Genomic DNA, 18963 nt, shown 5'->3' with positions numbered 1-18963 from the left:
AGGCTAGATTCATAACAAGAAAATGTATAACCAAATGTCTGAACACAGTTTTAACACGTAAATGGGAGAGAACATTACGCATCCAAAGTTTATGCGGAGACACGATTGAATGTGCATAGACTATACTATAAACTTCCCTGGCGTTATCATTTTCGGATTCCGAAAATGAAAGCAAAGCAGTTTCCATGCATTAAACCCATTGCCAATACACGTTTTACCAGATAATTTGGAACAAACTTATCAAGAAGGAGCACAACAGACACCAGAATTTTCACATTTAGTTCTGATAATCACAGTACAAAGCGACCATGTGCATAAGATACTTTGTTCACATAATGACAGTTTCTCCGGAAGAACATTATTCTCTTATTAATAACAAATTAAAGATTTAATGTGCAAAGCACCCTTCTATTCATTCTTTTACACTACAACGTTCAAACGTGTGTTAAAGGTTAAGAGATAACGCAAGATTCATTAGTATGGTGTTCGCACAGGATGTCATGAAGGAGATTCTTTCCATTGTAATCTATCAAGTCCATCCACAATGGCCTTGCGAAACTGTCCGTTGTGAAGAAGGAAAGACGATACATGACCACCGTTAACCCATCTCACTTCAGACCCAGGCCAAGCCTTTTGAAGCTCCAATACAGAGTGTTTTGGAATATAGCCATCGTTCTATAAAAGAGAAAAAGAAAAAATATCTGATTAGCGATCAAGATTCTACTGAAAGTGAAGCAACACCAAATGGCTATACATTTCTGGCTCCGAGAATCATTGGTAATATAATCATTAGCAATTACTAAATGCATTAAACGTTGCAGCATGGAGCAGAGACGAAGAGAATTATCCAGGACTAGTATCAAATTTCATCAACAGTCTTGGAAAATATTTGAAAATTACCTCAGAAACATTAAACTAATAAAAAATGCTCGATTGTTAATTTCACATTTATACTCATAATAAACAGAAGGAAAGTTCATGCATAAAAGTGAACAAGAAACTTCAACTTAAAACAGGAGATGACTCTTTAAAGCCATACAATCAGACAAAGTCCAAGGTCAGAAAATTAGTTCAGTAAATTGTCAGGTTTAAAATCGGAAGGCCAAAAAAACCTTATCACACATGAGGTTTAGCTTTAAACACTCAAGCTACATTGATCATGATCTAAAATTTTCAGATTGCTAAGAAAATCTTGGCGTCAGATAAATCTTCTATACACCAAGTTTTATATGCAAATTGTGACAATATAATAATACTTACACTAGCAGCAACAAATATAACAGCATTAGGATTTCTGGGTATAGGAAATCGAGTGACATCCGTCAAAGACAACACATTTCGCATGCGCTCTCTAACTTCCTCAATAGTCATGACACCCTTCTGCAAGCCAAGATCTTCTCGAAGTGCCTCCCAAGCAGTAGCATGCTTTAGAACCCCTTCACAGAACGCCACAGCAGCGGAATGTGGAGAAAGAAAGGGTAGCGTAGCAATAGGTGTGGGATACAGGGATCCAACCATGGCAGCATGTACTCCTCCTACATTAACATACTATTGTATACGAAACTGCTCATAACGTATGAATATAAGCATAAAAAGAAATCTAGGATTCCAAGTGCCACATGATGATGATACATTATAAGTCATTCACAGCACTTCTTAGAATTTACATGAATCTCTCTAAGGAAATCCTTCTAAGTGATTTATGGCATACCTACGAAAATAAGGTTTGAGTCTTACCCATGCTAAGTCCACAAACACCCATTTTCCCAAACCCTGCTTCAGAATCTAACCAATGCAAAAGACTACGAGCCTCTTCAATAGTCGCTCTTCCTAATAAGAGCAGATCACTTACACAAAGTAGTTTTGCTCCATGCTGAAGCATAGGACGTCTTTTTCCATAAAAAGGGCTAAAAACCAATAGCTTGAATTAGATTCCATATTGTGATGAGAACATAATCATTTGTGGAATCTACTAGTTTAAAAGATTGTGATTCCAACCTCTCAAGCACCACAGTTGCTATGTTTTCCTTCAACAATGGCCCACCAAGACGCAACCTCCTGCCAAAAGAATGGTCTCCAGTGCCTGAACATGGGAGAAAGATAATCAAAACAAAGCTTTCATTTTCCCAATTTCCCATTTTCCACAATTATGAATCAGGATTTAAACATATATTCCATTTATAAGTTAGTGTGCGAAAGTGTACAAGTATGACTGTATAAGTAAAATTGAAAATTTCTTAAAAACAATGCCCCAGAACAAATAAGAAAATGGGGTATTTTGCATTCAATTTCCCTGTATTTAATGAATTTGGCACTTACAGTTCTTGCGCTTCATAACGGAGATAAGTGTCAAATATAATATATAAAAGCCATAGAAAAATGTCAAATTATAAAGCCTCGAATAAGTGGATGAGAAAGACTAAAGTTATGCCTTCACATTATGAAAATCCATCACTCATGGCACCATACTAGAAAAGCAAAAATAAGCTCAACGGTACACATCAGCTTCATCTACTTTGTATCAAGCAAACAAAGACAATGCAGATAAATATTAATTTATAAGAAGATAATGCAACCAGATTAATACCATTATACCTGCAAGATGAACAACACAGGACAACCTCTGTGGTGGCACAAATTTCGGGGAGAGGAAAGCAACCCTTGCATTATGACATTCAGGGGGCAATGCACTGAGAAGCTGTTCATTACAAGGAGTTGTAAAGAACCCTTCTCTAAGGCAGGCTGTCTTTGATTCCCAAACTGTTTTCCAAATTGGTTGAACCAAAGCAGGAGGCCAATTTTGCCCTTCTATTTCAGGAAACAATTGTTTTATCATTCTCTCCAAAAGCTCAAGCTTTGTACCACCCCAACCCCTAGAAAAGAATGGGGGACTTATCTTTGTTCTGTGCAACAACGCACCATATACATGGTCCAATAAATAGTAAAGTGTTCCAAGATTTACCGTCACCATTTGTTTTAGAACAAAAAACTGATGATTGATAACAATAAACTCATAAATCAATGCGAGACTGGATTTTTCTTCCAGAGAACCCAGATCATAAAAGAACACCAACAGATCAAAATGATCTAATTCTGTGCAGAACAAAGACAAGCCACCAAGGAACCAAGATTTTCAAAATAAACAATCTTGATTTCCAATGACTTTACCACAAAGGAAAAACCAAAGATTTACAAAATCATGAACAAAGAAAATGAATGTAAACGAATACTAAATCCAGTGTGTCTTCCATTTCATAGAAAATCGCAGAATTATAGTTAAACTGACAAATTAGTCAAAATTCGGAAATGTAGGGACGATTAGACGACCAAAAATCAGACAAAATAAATTTCGAGGGAGATTGGATGGATCTCGTGGGAGGTATCTGGCCGGCCAGAGGAGGAGGAGGTTGGGGTGAACGGGGCGGATTTTCAGTGGGGCCATATGGTCAACCATTAAACATTGCGGTGGATAATAAAATTTTGACGTGAATTTACAAAAACTTATATGGATTAACGCGTAAATTTTATAGGATGAATTTAACTTGTGAAAATATATAATATTTTACGTCAAAATTATTTTTTCATCATAATAATAATAGATCGATCTCATCAATAAAAATTATTATCTTATGATAAAATGTTAAAAATTTATTGTTCGGATATTTTAATAATATAAATAGATAAACAAAATTATTTAAGATTAAGTTTCATGACTCAATACATATCGTTAGTAGCTTAGGAGTGTGAGTTTATAAACTCTATGCATTGTTCCTTCTTGTCGAGCAACTTGGAAGGATTGATTTTGACTCATTCCCTATGCATGAATCTCACGCAAGTATTTGAAGTTCCTTATGTCATGTATTTCTTCTCGAGCGTCTCCCAAAGTTCTTTCCCAATTTTAACTTGACAATACGTATTATAGAATGCATTGTCTACTCCATTCAGAATATATTTCCTGCGGAGAACATCATTTTAGTTATGCATCCCTATTTTTGGGATCGAATCAAAAAAAATCTTCTTAATAATAGCATTTTTCTGAATACTAGAGATGGTGAAGGGTGGTGCAGTCTCAGAGTTTCTTTCACGACAACATGCAAGTAACGTAGATTTGAGACGTTGGATCCTTGTGCTAGCCTGTTTAATCCCACTATCGATCGATTTCGAGTTGCAGTTTCTATAATGCAGATGGATGCAGATTAAGTAGTTCTGCCAGTGCCCATTGAAGTACCACGCTTGTTGTATCAGGAAGAACAGGTCCTGTTCCTTCGTTTCAATTTCATTCGATTTTACTACAATAAAATAGAGAGACGTGATCAGAAATCTTACCAAAAAAGACCCTTGATTCCCATTCTATAAGTTAGCTTCACCTCAAGTACTGTTGGATCTTCTGAAATATTCAAAAGAATGTCCCCCATATCTTTTATCACTCTGTTCCCACTTAGTTTCTTCCCCCGTGTTTCAATATGATTCCATCCATTAACGCATCAAATCTAATCAACAAAGATTTGACTTTTCTTCCTGAACCAAACAAATCATTCGTCATCGCCATAAACTCCACGCCTACGTCACACGCCTTCTCATCTTCCGACTTTTTCATAAAGAATTCAAATAATTACTTCATCAGCTCTTCTGTCCTAACATCGCCAAATTTGCGATACGTCGAGATGAGAGAATCTCCATCATGCACACCTTTTTCAAGAAAATCCACTGCTTGCTGTAGTCGAGAGTCGAAAACAAGGTGTCCTGGTATTTATATTTGCTACTCCGAGAAACCAAATTCCGGCCTGGCAGCGAACTTGATATCATGAACTTTGAATACTTGTTTAGCCGTGGAATAAGCTTGGTGGTCTAGCTTTCTTATGGGATGCCAAAGGCACAAGAAGTTCATGTTTTTGGCAGATTCTATGGACTAAAGGAGACAAATGCATTGTTTACATAATGATCACAAGGAGGAACCAAAGAGGAACGTAATGCCATCGCCCACCAAATCTATAACAATATCACAAAATGGTCGTAAATGTTTCATATATTTCTGTTAAATATTCTATTTCCTAAAACAATTTTTACATTTGGAATTTTTTTTTATCCATTAACTTGCCTATTTTGGTTTCGGCCTACCAAATTTTCAATTTTTGGTTTTGGTACACAAACTTTGATTTTTTATGTGTTGACATGACACCAAGAAATACTAACTTGGCACGAGAAGAACTTGGATTTTTTGATGTCACATCAACAATTTGACCAAAATAATTAAAAGTTAGTATATCAAAATCAGAGCAAATTAATCATTTCTTTATTAAAGATTGTGTCCATATTAAAGCAACACAAGTACACATCTATCAAAATTAAGAAGGGAAACTAGTAAATTTGGTCTTCCATGTTTGCTCATTGCGATTTTATCTTCTATTTTATTCAGTTTTAGTTAGTTATGTATTTTTGTTTGCAATTTTAGTCATTTTTCTACGTTGTGCTAATTTGTTCAGGATCACACAAAAATTTGAATAACAAATTACCGAAATAGTAAAATAAAATAAAATACATGATTATAACTCAATTTTGAAAACATTGTAGACCAAAATCGCAAATAACCAAATATCGGGCAGGGAAAAAAATTCTCAATAACATAGAGTAAGCAAAAACCATCACCGTTTAACAATTATGATATTTGCTCAACGTTCTTGGATATCAACTAATGAATTAGAAATATATGTGTGTGTTATTGCTCATGTTGCATTAATTAGACTTAATAAAATCATTAATTTATTAATTCATGTTTATCCATATTATAGAAAGATGAATAATTATTTTTATTCAGTGCAACTTCTAACAGAACAAAAACGATAATTTGACACGGTATTTATTTTGCAAAGCATTGCATGAAACCTTCGGCCTTTTTCTCAAACTAGATCTTATTTCTTATCTATTTTTTCCACAAATTTTGATCTTGGTAAATTAATTTTTTACTCTTGATAATTATGGTCCAATTCTTGGTGTGATTCCGGACACTTGATATTTTTCGATGTCACATCAGCAATTTCGGTGTCATATGTCAGCATTTTCTGATGTTTTCAGTGTCACATCAATACTGTAACAAAATATGACTAGAAAAGATATAGATTATTGTAGTTATATAATTCAAATATTTTAAAATGTATGATCAAAACGTTATGTTTCGATGGCTCTTCAATCACATTAGTAATTATTATTCTCTCAACAATCATTCTCTTAATAATTGTACTTCTTTTCATTCATGCATGTGTATCAAACATGTGATATTGGTCCAAATACTAATTATAGGACCAAGTGATTGTTACTTTACCAAAAAGTGTGAATGATGTAACAACTTAACTCAAATATCTCAAATCATATTGAAGGAAAATAATATTGTCGAGTTTATTAGAATTATAGAATTAAATTATTTTCCTAATTATATCTTCTCGAGTCAATTTAAATTAAGTGTGATAATATTATACATATACAACTCAAACGTCATATTTCGATCACTTCTCTAGCAAAAATAGTTATTGGTTCCGGTCTCATACATCAATTGTATGTATATTAGTATTTTTAATTGTACAAGCCACTTCTTGGTAGACTCGTTACTTTAAACTCAATAAAATACTAATAGGTTGAACCCTAATTAGTATTTTCACAATGTTATAATGTTGTATTATGACTTTTAAGGATCAAGAGGGAACATCATATAGAAACTAATTTTTAAAAATATAAGAAAAAATTGGAAAAAAAAAACAAGTTATTCATCAAAAAACATAATCAGAAATTAAAAATATCATTTATTAAATTTAGAAATACAATTGACAATTAATAAACAACAAAGTACTCAAATCTCTTTAAAAAAATGAATAGGTCTCTTGTGAGACGGTCTCACAAATCTTTATCTGTAAGATGGGTCAACCCTGCCGATACTCACCATAAAAAGTAATACTTTTAGCATAAAAAGTATATTTTTTCACAAAATACGACCCGTGAGACCGTCTCACATAAGTTTTTGCATTTAAAAATTACATTGATCATAATTAATAAAAATTGGCGTAGTGATTTATGCTTCTTCTTCGAAATTACTTTCTTGATTTTATTTATTTTTAAGTCATTAAATATCGACTCACCGTAATTTTTCTATACAAAATAATATTAGTCTTTTAAAATAGCAAAAAAATTAATACAATAAACTTTTTTTATTATAAATTTAGTAGAGAGAAAGAAAACAAGTACTCTTTATTACAACTAAACACCTCTATTTATAATGTAGAGAGGTTAGTCTATAAAAAGAATATTACAATCATATCAATCACCTAAATATCATATATATATATATATATATATATATATATATATATATATATATATATATATATATAACACTCTCCCTTATATGATTGATGGAGAATCCAATGTTGCCTCGTTAAAACCTTGTCAGTAAAACCCAGTGGGAAAAACCTGAACGAAGGAAAAAGAGTACAACAACTAATACTCTCCCTGATTTCAATCACCGAAGATCTGTTAATTGATGCATCCCTATCTTGTACACCAATTTCTTGAATGTTGATGTTGGTAACGCTTTTGTGAATAAATCAGCTACATTGTCACTAGAACGAATTTGTTGTACATCAATATCACCTTTCTTCTGAAGTTCGTGTGTGTAGAAAAACTTTGGCGAAATATGTTTCGTTCGATCACCTTTGATATATCCTCCTTTTAGTTGTGCGATGCAAGCAGCATTATCTTCAAATATAGTCGTCGGGCTATCTTTCATTGTTGGTAACCCGCATGATTCTTGAATATGTTGGGCTACGGACCTCAACCACATACATTATCGGCTTGCTTCATGCATTGCAATGATCTCAGAGTGATTAAATGATGTCGCGGTTAAAGTTTGCTTTGTCGACTTCCATGAAATAGCAGTGTCCCCTCGTGTAAACACATAACCTGTTTGGGATTTGGCTTTATGTGGATCTGAAAGATAGCCTGCATCTGCATATCCTATTAAAGATAAATCTGATTTTTTCGAATAAAATAATCCCATGTTAGTTGTACCACGAAGGTAACGAAATATGTGTTTCACACCATTCCAATGTCTTCGGGTTGGAGAAGAACTATATCTTGCTAGGAGATTAACAGAAAATGCTATATCTGGTCGAGTGAAATTTGCAAGATATGACAATGCACCAATTGCACTAAGATATGGTACTCCAGGACCAATGATTTTTTCTCCATGTTCAAGTGGACGGAAAGGATCTTTATTAGTGTCGAGTGATCGGACGACCATTGGTGATGCTAATGAGTGTGCTTTGTCCATGTAAAAGCGTTTTAATATCTTTTCTGTGTATGAAGATTGATGAACAAACATTCCTTCGGAAAATGTTCAATTTGCAATCCAAGACAGAACTTTGTCTTTCCCAAGTCTTTCATCTCAAACTCATTTTTTAAATAATTGGCAGTTTTGGTGAGCTCTTCGGGAGTTCCTATAAGATTTAAATCATCGACATATACTGACACGATTGCAAAACCCTCATCCGTTCTTTTTGTAAAAATACATGGGCAAATAACATCATTTGTACAACCTTCTTGTAGTAGAAACTTGCTAAGACGATTGTACCACATGCGTCCGGATTGTTTTAATCCATATAATGATTTTTGCAATTTTATTGAGAACATGGTCTTGGGGGTTGTATCACTTGCTTCTGGTGGTTTAAATCCTTCAGGGATTTTCATGTATATGTCGTTATCAAGTGAACCATATAAATATGCAGTGACCACATCCATTAGTCGCATGTCCAAATTTTCTGATACAGCCAAGCTAATCAAAAATCAAAAAGTGGTGGCATCCATCACAGGTGAGTATGTTTCCTCATAGTCTATTCCAGGTCTTTGAGAAAAACCTTGAGCTACAAGTCTGGCTTTGTATCTTACAATTTCATCATTTTCATTCCTTTTTCGTACAAACACCCATTTGTATCCTACAAGGACTACATTTTTAGGTGTTTGAATTACGGGTCCAAACACTTTACGTTTTTCTAGAGAATCTAATTCAGCTTGTATAGCTTCCTTCCATTTCGGCCAGTCATTTCTTTGTTGACAATCTTTAACAGATTGTGGTTCGGGGTCATTAACACCTTGCGTGATATCAAGGGCCACATTAAGAGTGAAAACATTGTCAATGTTTGTTTTTCTCTGATCTCATATTTTACGAGATATCAAATAATTTGTTGAAGTCTCGGTATTTTCATGTGATTCTGGTTCTCCCTGAATCACGTTATCCACATCTGTTTCATTTAGTTTTCTTGTTGTATCATGTAAGGTTGCTTCTTCTGGAGCTTTCAATTCTTGCTTTTCTTGCACCTTTCTTTTCCTAGGTACTGTATCCTTCGAACCAATCGGTCGACCACGTTTCTGATGTATTTTAGATTCATTTGCGGGTGAAGTATTAGATGGTCCTGTAGGAACATCGATCTTCACTGGAGTATTCTCCACTGGTATGTGTGACTTTGTTACATTTTTTGTATTAACAAAAGCATCAGGCAATTCATTAGCAATTCTTTGCAAGTGAATGATCCTTCCAACTTCTTGATCACATTGATTGTTTCGGGGATCATAATGTGATAATGTTTTCTCATTCCAACAAATTTTTCGTTGTTCTTCTGGATACAATTTTGCTCTTTCCAGTGTTGGAAAATCACTTTCATCAAAATGACAGTCTGCAAATCTTGCGGTAAACAAGTCGCCTGTTAATGGCTCCAAATATCTAATGATAGAAGGTGAGTCATATCCCATATAAATTCCAAGTCTATGTTGTGGACCCATTTTGGTCCGTTGTGTAGGTGGGATGGGTACTTGTACCGCACAACCAAATACTCTAATGTGAGAAACTTCATGTTCTCGACCATACGCAAGCTGCAAAGGTGAGTATTGGTGGTAATTAGTTGGTCTTACACGAATCAGTGATGCAGCGTGTATGATAGCATGACCCCAAGCTGAAGATGGTATTTTTGTTTTCATGAGTAGTGGTCTTGCAATTAATTGCAATCTTTTAATAAATGATTCTGCAAGACCATCTGTGTATGAACATGAGCAACTGAAAGCTCAACTGAGATCCCAATTGATATAAAAAAATCATCAAATGCTTGTGATTTGAATTCAGCAGCATTATCAAGACGAATTGTCTTGATTGGGTGATCAGGGAATTGAGCTCGTAATTTAATAATTTGACCAAGTAGCTTTGAAAAAGCTATATTTCTAGTTGCAAGCAAACTAACATGTGACCACCTAGTTGAGGCATCAATTAATACCATGAAGTATCGAAATGGTCCACATGATGGGTGTATAGGCCCACAAATATCCCCATGGATTCTTTCCAAGAATGTTGGAATTTCAATATCAACCTTCGTTTGGGAAGGTCTTATAATGAGTTTGCCTTGTGAACAGGCCACACATGAAAAGTCATCATTTAAAATAATCTTTTGTTTCTTTAGGGGATGTCCACGAGTATTATTTATTATTCTTTGCATCATTGAACTCCCAAGGTGACCAAGTCGGTCGTGCCATAATATGAAATTTTTCTTGTCAACAAACTTCGTGTTTGTGACTGTATTTGCCTCAATTGCTTTAATTATTGTGCAATACATTCCAGAGGAGAGTGCACGTAATATTTCTTTTATTTGCTTCTGGGCGCATATAATAGATGTAATACAAAGGTATTCAACATTGTTTGCATTCAATGTTTCAATATTATATCCATTTCGGCGGATATCTTTAAAGCTAAGCAAATTTCTATTGGATTTGCTAGCATATAGAGCATTTTCAATATATAGGCTTGTCTCATTTGGTAAAATGAATTTTGCCTTTCCATGGACTTCAATAATTTTTTATGCAACCGATATTGTTATAACATTATTTTCAGCTAATGTTAATTCTAAAAAATATCTTTTGCTTTTAAGGATGGTGTGTGTTGTACCACTATCAGCTAGACAAATGTCTTGATATTCCCTCATTCATAATAAAGTAAGTTATAACTCTAAGATACATAAAATAAAATTGTAGTTAAACAATGTTCTCAAAGTAGTTATCACTTATTACAACTCAAGAAAAACCTTAAACCAAGATATAATAATGCGGACATTCTAGAAAAAACATAGATAATTAAAAACATCGAGCTAAGACAAGAAAAAAATACTAGAATCAGAATTTGATCAATCTATATTTTCTAGCACACCACCCCCAATCAAATGATCAATATTCCCATCCGGTTGTGCAAAGAAATCAGAGACCTCAAAATGAGTTATGTCGACAGGGCCATCATTATCAGCAAAATTTGTCTCTATTTAAAATTTTATGTGTTAAATTTTGTCCAGATGTCACTAAGGAAAGAAGTATTCAAAAACAATTATATTTGGGTTCGATAGTAAATATAGTATTTCTGCTTCTTGTTTCCGTATCTTGTTTCTACTAATCTAGAACTTTTTTTTTTAAATCCAATTTCGTCAAAATCATGTAATTATAGTTATTGTTATATAATATCACGAAATTTAATCATGACCAAGTTTAGAAACAGATTTGATAGATATATTAACACCTTCAATTATAGTAAAAGCATTTATCAAGGAAACAATTAATCAATAGTTTTCAAAACCATGTAAAATCCTAACTAGTACTAATATTGCAATATAAAATCCAACAATAATTAACATATTAAGTGCAATAAGTCACTAATCAATTAGTATATACGTAGAGCTGAGAAAAAAATAATAATAATTAAGAATCAATCACGTTAATGGTCAAAATGTAAAAGCATATAAAGTAAATGTATTTCTAATTTGTATTTAGTCAATATTCTTCAGGAATATAAATTGAAGGTCTTGGATAATATTTTTCAGGAATATTGATTGATATATTCTTCAGGAATATTGGTAAATTTAAGATCTTGTATCCTTAGATCTATCACGATTATCAACATAAAAATATATAGTGCTGCTTTAAGAACACCAACATAAAATAAGAATTTGTGCTTCTTCAAGAGCATCAATATAAACATAAAACATTGTGCTACTTCTGGAGCATTAATATAAAACTAAAATTATCATCATAAGATCATATTTGCTATTTCGAGAGCACCAATATGAAATTTACATAGTGTGCTTCATCGAGAGCATACATATGAAAGAAAATAATTAATGAGTTTACCTTGAAGAACACTCGTGCTGATAACGTGTTATAAATTTAGTAGAGAGAATGAAAGAAAACAAGTATTCTTTATTACAACTAAACACCTCTATTTATAATGTAGAGAAGTTAGTCTATAAAAAGAATATTACAATCATATCAATCACCTATATATATATATATATATATATATATATATATATATATATATATATATATATATATATATATATATATATATATATATATATATATAACAGTTTTCTCATTGTCATTGCAATGTAATGATATATCAATGATATAAACCGATCTGCAACTAAATTAAAAACTGAAACTTCATTAATCATTTAACTTAATATAAAAAAAATGTATATGATATACTAGTTTTCTCATGATCATATTTGTAATGTAATAACAACTTGGTAATAAAAATTGTTCCGGAGTGGATCGAAACCGGTTTTGAGCTGGAATGGATTCAATTCGATATCAAGTTTCCAAAATTAATCCAATTCAATTAGAATGTCGGATTTTTTCTATCCTAAACTAGTTTAACCATTTCCAAATCGAACTAAATTCACAATAGCTACTTCAAACCCATATGTAATTTAATCAATTCCGATCAATCTGATCAGTTAACAATCGTCACCTGGTACCCTCGCGGATTGCATTTCTATAACCAACTTCATGCTAGCTAATCAGGGTAGTGTCGATGTTATCTGTGGGGCAGTGCCTCACAGGATCTGGGCCGTTGATTTTAAAGAATTTGGTAGATCCCGCATATGAATTGGTAAACCTCGCATATGTGTGGTTAAAATTGGGCCTTTGATCTTCTCATAGAAACAGTGTCCCATGAGATAAGGTGAAATATTCCGCTAATCGGGTGGGGCAAACTGTCACTAAACAAAATCGTACAATAAATAATGACCTAGATTCTGGTTCAGACACTGTAATACCTAGATATGAAGCAGGCAAAGGGCCATAGTACTATGAAAAATAATGTCTTTCTCCTAAAATGGTCGAGAAATATAGGCATGTTTGGTTTGGTTTTGTTTTAAAAGCTTAATTTAGAAAATGAAGTTTGTTTGCTTGATTTTTCGTGCATATTAGGGAGATAGGCAAAAATTCGTGGGAAACGATCTCACGGATCGTATTTTGTGAGACGAATCTCTTATTTAGGTCATCCATGAAAAAATATTACTTTTTATGCGAAGAGTATTATTACTTTTTATTGTGAATATGGTAAAGTTGATCTGTGTCACAAATAAAAATTTGTGATATCGTCTCACAAGACCTACTTTTAAATATTTCGTTCGAAATAATGGTTACACGTCTTTCCAAACTTAAATAACATGGATATATTAGTAAAATAAAAATAAAAAACTGAACTATACATCTCCGAAAACTGAGAAAAGAAACGGAATATATAATATTGTTTTATTTTTAAAAATGATAGATGGATATAATTAGTTAAGAGTAAGGACTGTTGAAATAATATATTTTAATATGGAAAAGTAATAGTTGAATATTTGAATGTTGAAAATAAGAGTTGTAAAGTTAGAAATTTGTATGTGATGATGTAGGTAATGATGTATTTTATTTTTGGATTATGTGTAATGAAACTCTATAAATAGATCTCTCATTTGTGAAGAAAATCACAATTGAGTAGAGAGAAAAATATTATAAAGTGTGTAGTTTGGTAAATTTTGAGAGTTTGAGATTTTTATTTTTTACCATAAATTTTTACTTTTTCACAACACGTTATCAGCACGAAGCTCTAAAAGTCCTACATACTATTCCAAGCTCCAAACAGAAGAAAAAGGTAACAAAAGTAATAATATTTATTTTACTGTTATTTATTTATTGTGTATTTATTTAATATACAATATAATGTTATTATTAGAAATAATAAAAATAAATTTTTCATAAACTTGTTATAAATCCTGGGAGGATGTTAAGACGACATCCCACACTCCCGGTAAGGGATACGACAAGTATAAAAGCCTATAAGGTTTTTAAACAAAATAAATTATGACACTAATTATAATATTATGATATGATATACATAATTATTTAAACATGTCTAATATTATATACATCATATTATTACCATAAAATTATACAAATACATACATTTATTTTTTGTACACCAACGGTCATAAACGGTAACAAACGGCTAGTTTTTGCCCTATAAATATCATCTCACAAACACATTCAATCACTCCAACTTTCTCTTCTTCTCTAAAAATTATTCATCATCAAATTTTTCGAAGAAAAAAGAAGATGGCTTTCTCAAGGATATTTTTAATTATTTTGGTTATCATACTCACGAGTCTTGTATTTATCGGAGAATATCCTCCTCGTGCGTTTTCTTTATTTTTACAAATACTTGTACTTGTTGTTTATCCGTTACTTTGTATTGCAATATTTATTAACTAATAAAATGCATCGTAATTTTTTTTAGTACCACCATGTCAAATTTAACAAAGCTCGAATTTATTGCGCTCGACATCACGGGAAAGAATTATATGCCATGGACTCTAGATGTAGAAATGCATCTTAAGTCATTGGGTCTAAGCGAGACCATTAAAGAAAAATGGCATATGCACGTCACAAGAAAAGGCAAGAGCCATTATATTTTTGCGTCGACATCTCGACGATGGATTGAAATGTGAATATCTGACTGAAAAAAATCTCATGAGTTTGTGGAAGGGATTAAAAGAGATATTTGAACATATAAGGGAAGTTATACTTCCGACCGCCCGGGATGAATGGAATACGTTGAGGTTCCAAGACTTTAAAAAAGTCAGTGATTACAATTCGGCGATGTATAGAATAATCTCGCAATTGAAATTTTGTGGCCATGAGATTACTGAATCTGAGATGCTTGAAAAAACATTTTCCACATTTCATGCATCAAATATTACTCTACAGCAACAATATAGAGTACGTGGATTTGCGAGATATTCTGAACTCATCGCCTGTCTTCTTGTGGCGGAAAAGAACAACGAGCTATTAATGAGAAATCATCAGTCCCGACCCACTGGATCAACAGCATTTCCCGAAGTAAATGCTGTAAATAAAAATGAATTTAAACCTCGGAACCAAAATCAAATTCAAAGACAAGATTTTGGTCGAGGTCGAGGTCGAGGTCGAGGTCGTGGACGTGGACGTGGACGTGGAATTGGCCGTGGTCGTGGTCGAGGCCGTGGTTTTGAAAATAATAGATATAGTTATTTTTATAACTCATCTCAAAAGAACGTCCCAAACCATCCACAGAAAAGGCATCATGAGAATACAAGTGTTAATGAGAATCACTCAAAAAGATATGAAAGTTCTTGTTACAGATGTGGTACTCCAGGACATTGGTCCAAAGTTTGTCGAGCCCCTGAGCACCTTTGTAAACTTTATAAAGAATCATTAAAGGGGAAAGAAAAGGAGACCAACTTCACTGAACGCAGTGACTATTTGAGTGATTCAACTCATTTTGATGCTGGTGATTTTATGAATGATTTCTCTGGAAATGATCAACATGTTGGTGGGATAGAAATGAACAATTTTGATGCTGCAGATTTTCTCAATGATTTTTCTGAAAATGAACAATATAGTGGTAGAATATAAATGTACAATAATTTGTTTTTCATGTATTCATATAATAATGTTTTATTGTATAATTATGATATGTGTTATATTTAAATATATATTGCCAGTAATTTTATTTCATTGAATATTTTTTTGAAGTTCAAATATGGAAAATGCTATGAGCAAAGCTGAAGTTTGCATACCCGATAGTGGTACAACGCACACTATCCTCCGAGATAAAAGATATTTCTTGGAACTAAAACCAACAAAAACAACGGTGAATACAATATCAGGTCCTGTAGACTTGATTAAAGGATGTGGTAAAGCACAATTTTTGTTACCTAATGGTACAAAATTTTTGATCAATGATGCTTTATATTCACCACAATCGAAAAGAAATTTGTTGAGTTTTAATGATATATATTCCCATGGGTATGATACTCAAACAATGAATGAAGGGAATGAAAAATATATGTGTCTTATCACATATAAATCAGGAAAGAAATATGTGATTGAAAAACTACCAATGCTCCCTACTGGATTGCATTATACACATATAAGTCCCATTGAATCAAACATGGTAATTGATAATTCTTCGATATTAACCAATTGGCATGATCGATTGGGACATCCTGGTTCAACAATGATGCGAAGAATTATAGAAAATACACATGGTCATCCACTGAAAGACCAGAAGATCTTTCACAATAATAAGTTTCAATGTAAAGCATGTTCTCTTGGAAAACTTATTATAAGACCATCACCAGTCAAAATCCAAACTGAATCACCAATGTTTCTTGAACGTATTCAGGATGATATTTGTGGACCAATCCATCCACCATGTGGACCATTCAGATACTTTATGGTATTGATTGATGCCTCCAGCAGATGGTCACATGTATGTTTATTGTCAACTCGAAATGTTGTATTTGCAAGATTACTTGTTCAAATAATAAAATTGAGGAATCAGTTTCCCGATTATACAATCAAGAAAATTAGACTTGATAATGCTGGTGAATTTACTTCCCAGACTTTCAATGATTATTGTATGTCTATGGGAATCATTGTTGAGCATCCTGTTGCTCATGTACATACACAGAATGGATTGGCTGAATCATTGATTAAACGTCTGCAAATGATTGCTAGACCAATGATTATGAAAACAAAGCTCCCTATTTCTATATGGGGACATGCAATTTTACATGCTGCTTCATTAATTCGCATCAGACCAAGTGCATATCATAAATACTCCCCATTACAGCTTGCATTTGGTAAAGAACCAGACATTTCTCATCTGAAAATTTTTGGATGTATGGTGTATGTGCCTATTGCACCACCACAACGAAAGAAAATGGGACCTCAAAGAAAGGTTGGAATTTATATCGGTTATGATAGTCCATCAATCATTCGATATCTTGAACCTCAGACAGGCGACGTGTTCACAGCACGTTTTGCTGATTGTCATTTTAACGAGGAAATCTTCCCAATGTTAGGGGGAGAACAGAAACATACCGAAAAAGAAATTACATGGTATGTATCATCATTGTTACATCTGGATCCAAGAACAAAACAATGTGAAAAATATGTACAACAAATTGTACACTTGCAGAGAATAGCAAATCAAATACCAGATGCATTTGCAGACACAAAAGGGGTAACTAAATCATATATACATGCTGCAAATGCCCCTGCTCGAATTGAAATTCCAAAGAAACAAATGGAAGATACTCATGATGTCATTAAACGCCTGAAGCGTGGAAGGCCAGTCGGTTCCAAGGATAAAAATCCTCGAAAAAGAAAATTCATAGAGAAACAAGATGATCACAAAATAAAGAATGATGTTTCTGAAGAAACACATGATGATCACAAAATAGAGAATGGTGTTCCTGAAGAAACACATGATGATGAAAATATTCTGTCAGAACCACAAACTGACGGGAATCATGAAATCTCTATCAATTACATTAATACTGGAAAAATATGGAACCGAAAAGATATAGATGAAATTGATGATATATTTTCTTATAATGTGGCAATCGAAATCATAAATGACAACGAAGATCATGAACCAAAATCTTTTGGTGAATGTAAAAATCGACAGGACTGGATAAAATAGAAAGAAGCCATCCAGATTGAATTGGATTCGCTAAATAAACGTAATGTTTTTGGACCTATAGTCCTTACACCTGAAGGTGTAAAACCTGTTGGATACAAATGGGTTTTTATTCGAAAGCGAAATGAGAAAAATGAAATCGTAAGATATAAAGCTCGACTTGTTGCACAGGGTTTTTCTCAAAGGCCTGGAATTGATTATGAAGAAACGTATTCTCCTGTGATGGATGCAATTACGTTTCGGTATTTGATTAGCTTGGCGGTATCTAAAAATTTAGAAATGCGTCTTATGGATGTTGTTACAGCTTACTTATATGGATCACTTGATAGTAATATATATATATGAAAATCCCTGAAGGATTTAAGATGCCTGAAGCACAAAGTTCAAAACCCAGAGAATGTTATTCTGTGAAATTACAAAGATCATTATATGGGTTAAAGCAATCAGGTCGAATGTGGTATAATCGACTAAGTGATCACTTGATGAAAAAGGGATATGTAAATAATTCAATATGCCCTTGTGTTTTCATTAAGAAAACAACATCCGGATGCGTAATTATTGCTGTATATGTTGATGATTTAAACATCAAACGAATAAAGAAATTCAAGAAGTTGTGTCATACTTGAAGGAAGAATTTGAAATGAAGGATCTTGGAAAAACCAAGTATTGTCTGGGTTTACAAATTGAACAAAAAGAATGTGGAATGTTTGTTCACCAGACAAATTATACAGAAAAGATCCTTAAACGTTTTAATATGGATAAAGCAAATCCTTTAAGTACTCCAATGGTTGTTAGATCATTAAACATAGAAAAGGATTCATTCCGTCCATGTGAAAATGATGAAGATATTCTTGGTCCAGAAGTACCATATCTAAGTGCCATCGGTGCCCTTATGTACCTTACAAATTGTACAAGGCCTGATATATCTTTTGCCGTGAATCTGTTGGCAAGATTTAGCTCATATCCAACAAAGAGACACTGGAACGGAATTAAACATATATTCCGTTATCTACGAGGAACGACAGACTTGGGACTTTTGTATTCAAAAGATGCTAATCCAAGTATAATTGGTTATGCTGATGCTGGATACTTAT

General features: G+C 33.1%; 2 protein-coding genes across 2 annotated transcripts; both read right to left on the bottom strand.

The window, feature by feature from the left end:
* Nucleotides 1–258: 258 nt before the first annotated feature.
* LOC140839563 (uncharacterized) lies at nucleotides 259–3494 on the bottom strand. Its single transcript, XM_073206364.1, has 5 exons — nucleotides 2596–3494; nucleotides 1999–2083; nucleotides 1738–1907; nucleotides 1261–1535; nucleotides 259–675 (listed from the first exon to the last, which is right to left on the bottom strand). Exons 1-5 carry the CDS (start codon nucleotides 2969–2971, stop codon nucleotides 499–501), a joined length of 1083 nt encoding a protein of 360 aa, XP_073062465.1. The 5' UTR covers nucleotides 2972–3494; the 3' UTR covers nucleotides 259–498.
* A 4337-nt stretch (nucleotides 3495–7831) lies between these two features.
* Nucleotides 7832–8784, bottom strand: LOC140839249 (secreted RxLR effector protein 161-like). The gene is made up of 2 exons (XM_073205887.1): nucleotides 8697–8784; nucleotides 7832–8340 (listed from the first exon to the last, which is right to left on the bottom strand). Exons 1-2 carry the CDS (start codon nucleotides 8782–8784, stop codon nucleotides 7832–7834), a joined length of 597 nt encoding a protein of 198 aa, XP_073061988.1.
* Nucleotides 8785–18963: the final 10179 nt, after the last annotated feature.

Source organism: Primulina eburnea, chromosome 8, assembly GCF_022965805.1.
Source record: "Primulina eburnea isolate SZY01 chromosome 8, ASM2296580v1, whole genome shotgun sequence".
Taxonomy (NCBI): Eukaryota; Viridiplantae; Streptophyta; class Magnoliopsida; order Lamiales; family Gesneriaceae; genus Primulina; species Primulina eburnea.
The sequence above is the reverse complement of the archived record's forward strand: the minus strand, read 5'-3'. Positions and strand labels throughout refer to the sequence as shown.

Bases quoted from the DNA above. Each gene is read 5' to 3' on its own strand.
- LOC140839563 (XM_073206364.1), bottom strand. From the start codon at position 2,971: ATGGTGACGGTAAATCTTGGAACACTTTACTATTTATTGGACCATGTA. The intron at 1,908-1,998 runs GTTGGAATCACA...ATTGGTTTTTAG, and splicing joins GCAACTGTGGTGCTTGAGAG to CCCTTTTTATGGAAAAAGAC. The intron at 676-1,260 runs GTAAGTATTATT...TCTCTTTTATAG, and splicing joins TTATATTTGTTGCTGCTAGT to AACGATGGCTATATTCCAAA.
- LOC140839249 (XM_073205887.1), bottom strand. From the start codon at position 8,784: ATGGATGTGGTCACTGCATATTTATATGGTTCACTTGATAACGACATA. The intron at 8,341-8,696 runs GTGATACAACCC...CTTCATACACAG, and splicing joins ATTTAAACCACCAGAAGCAA to AAAAGATATTAAAACGCTTT.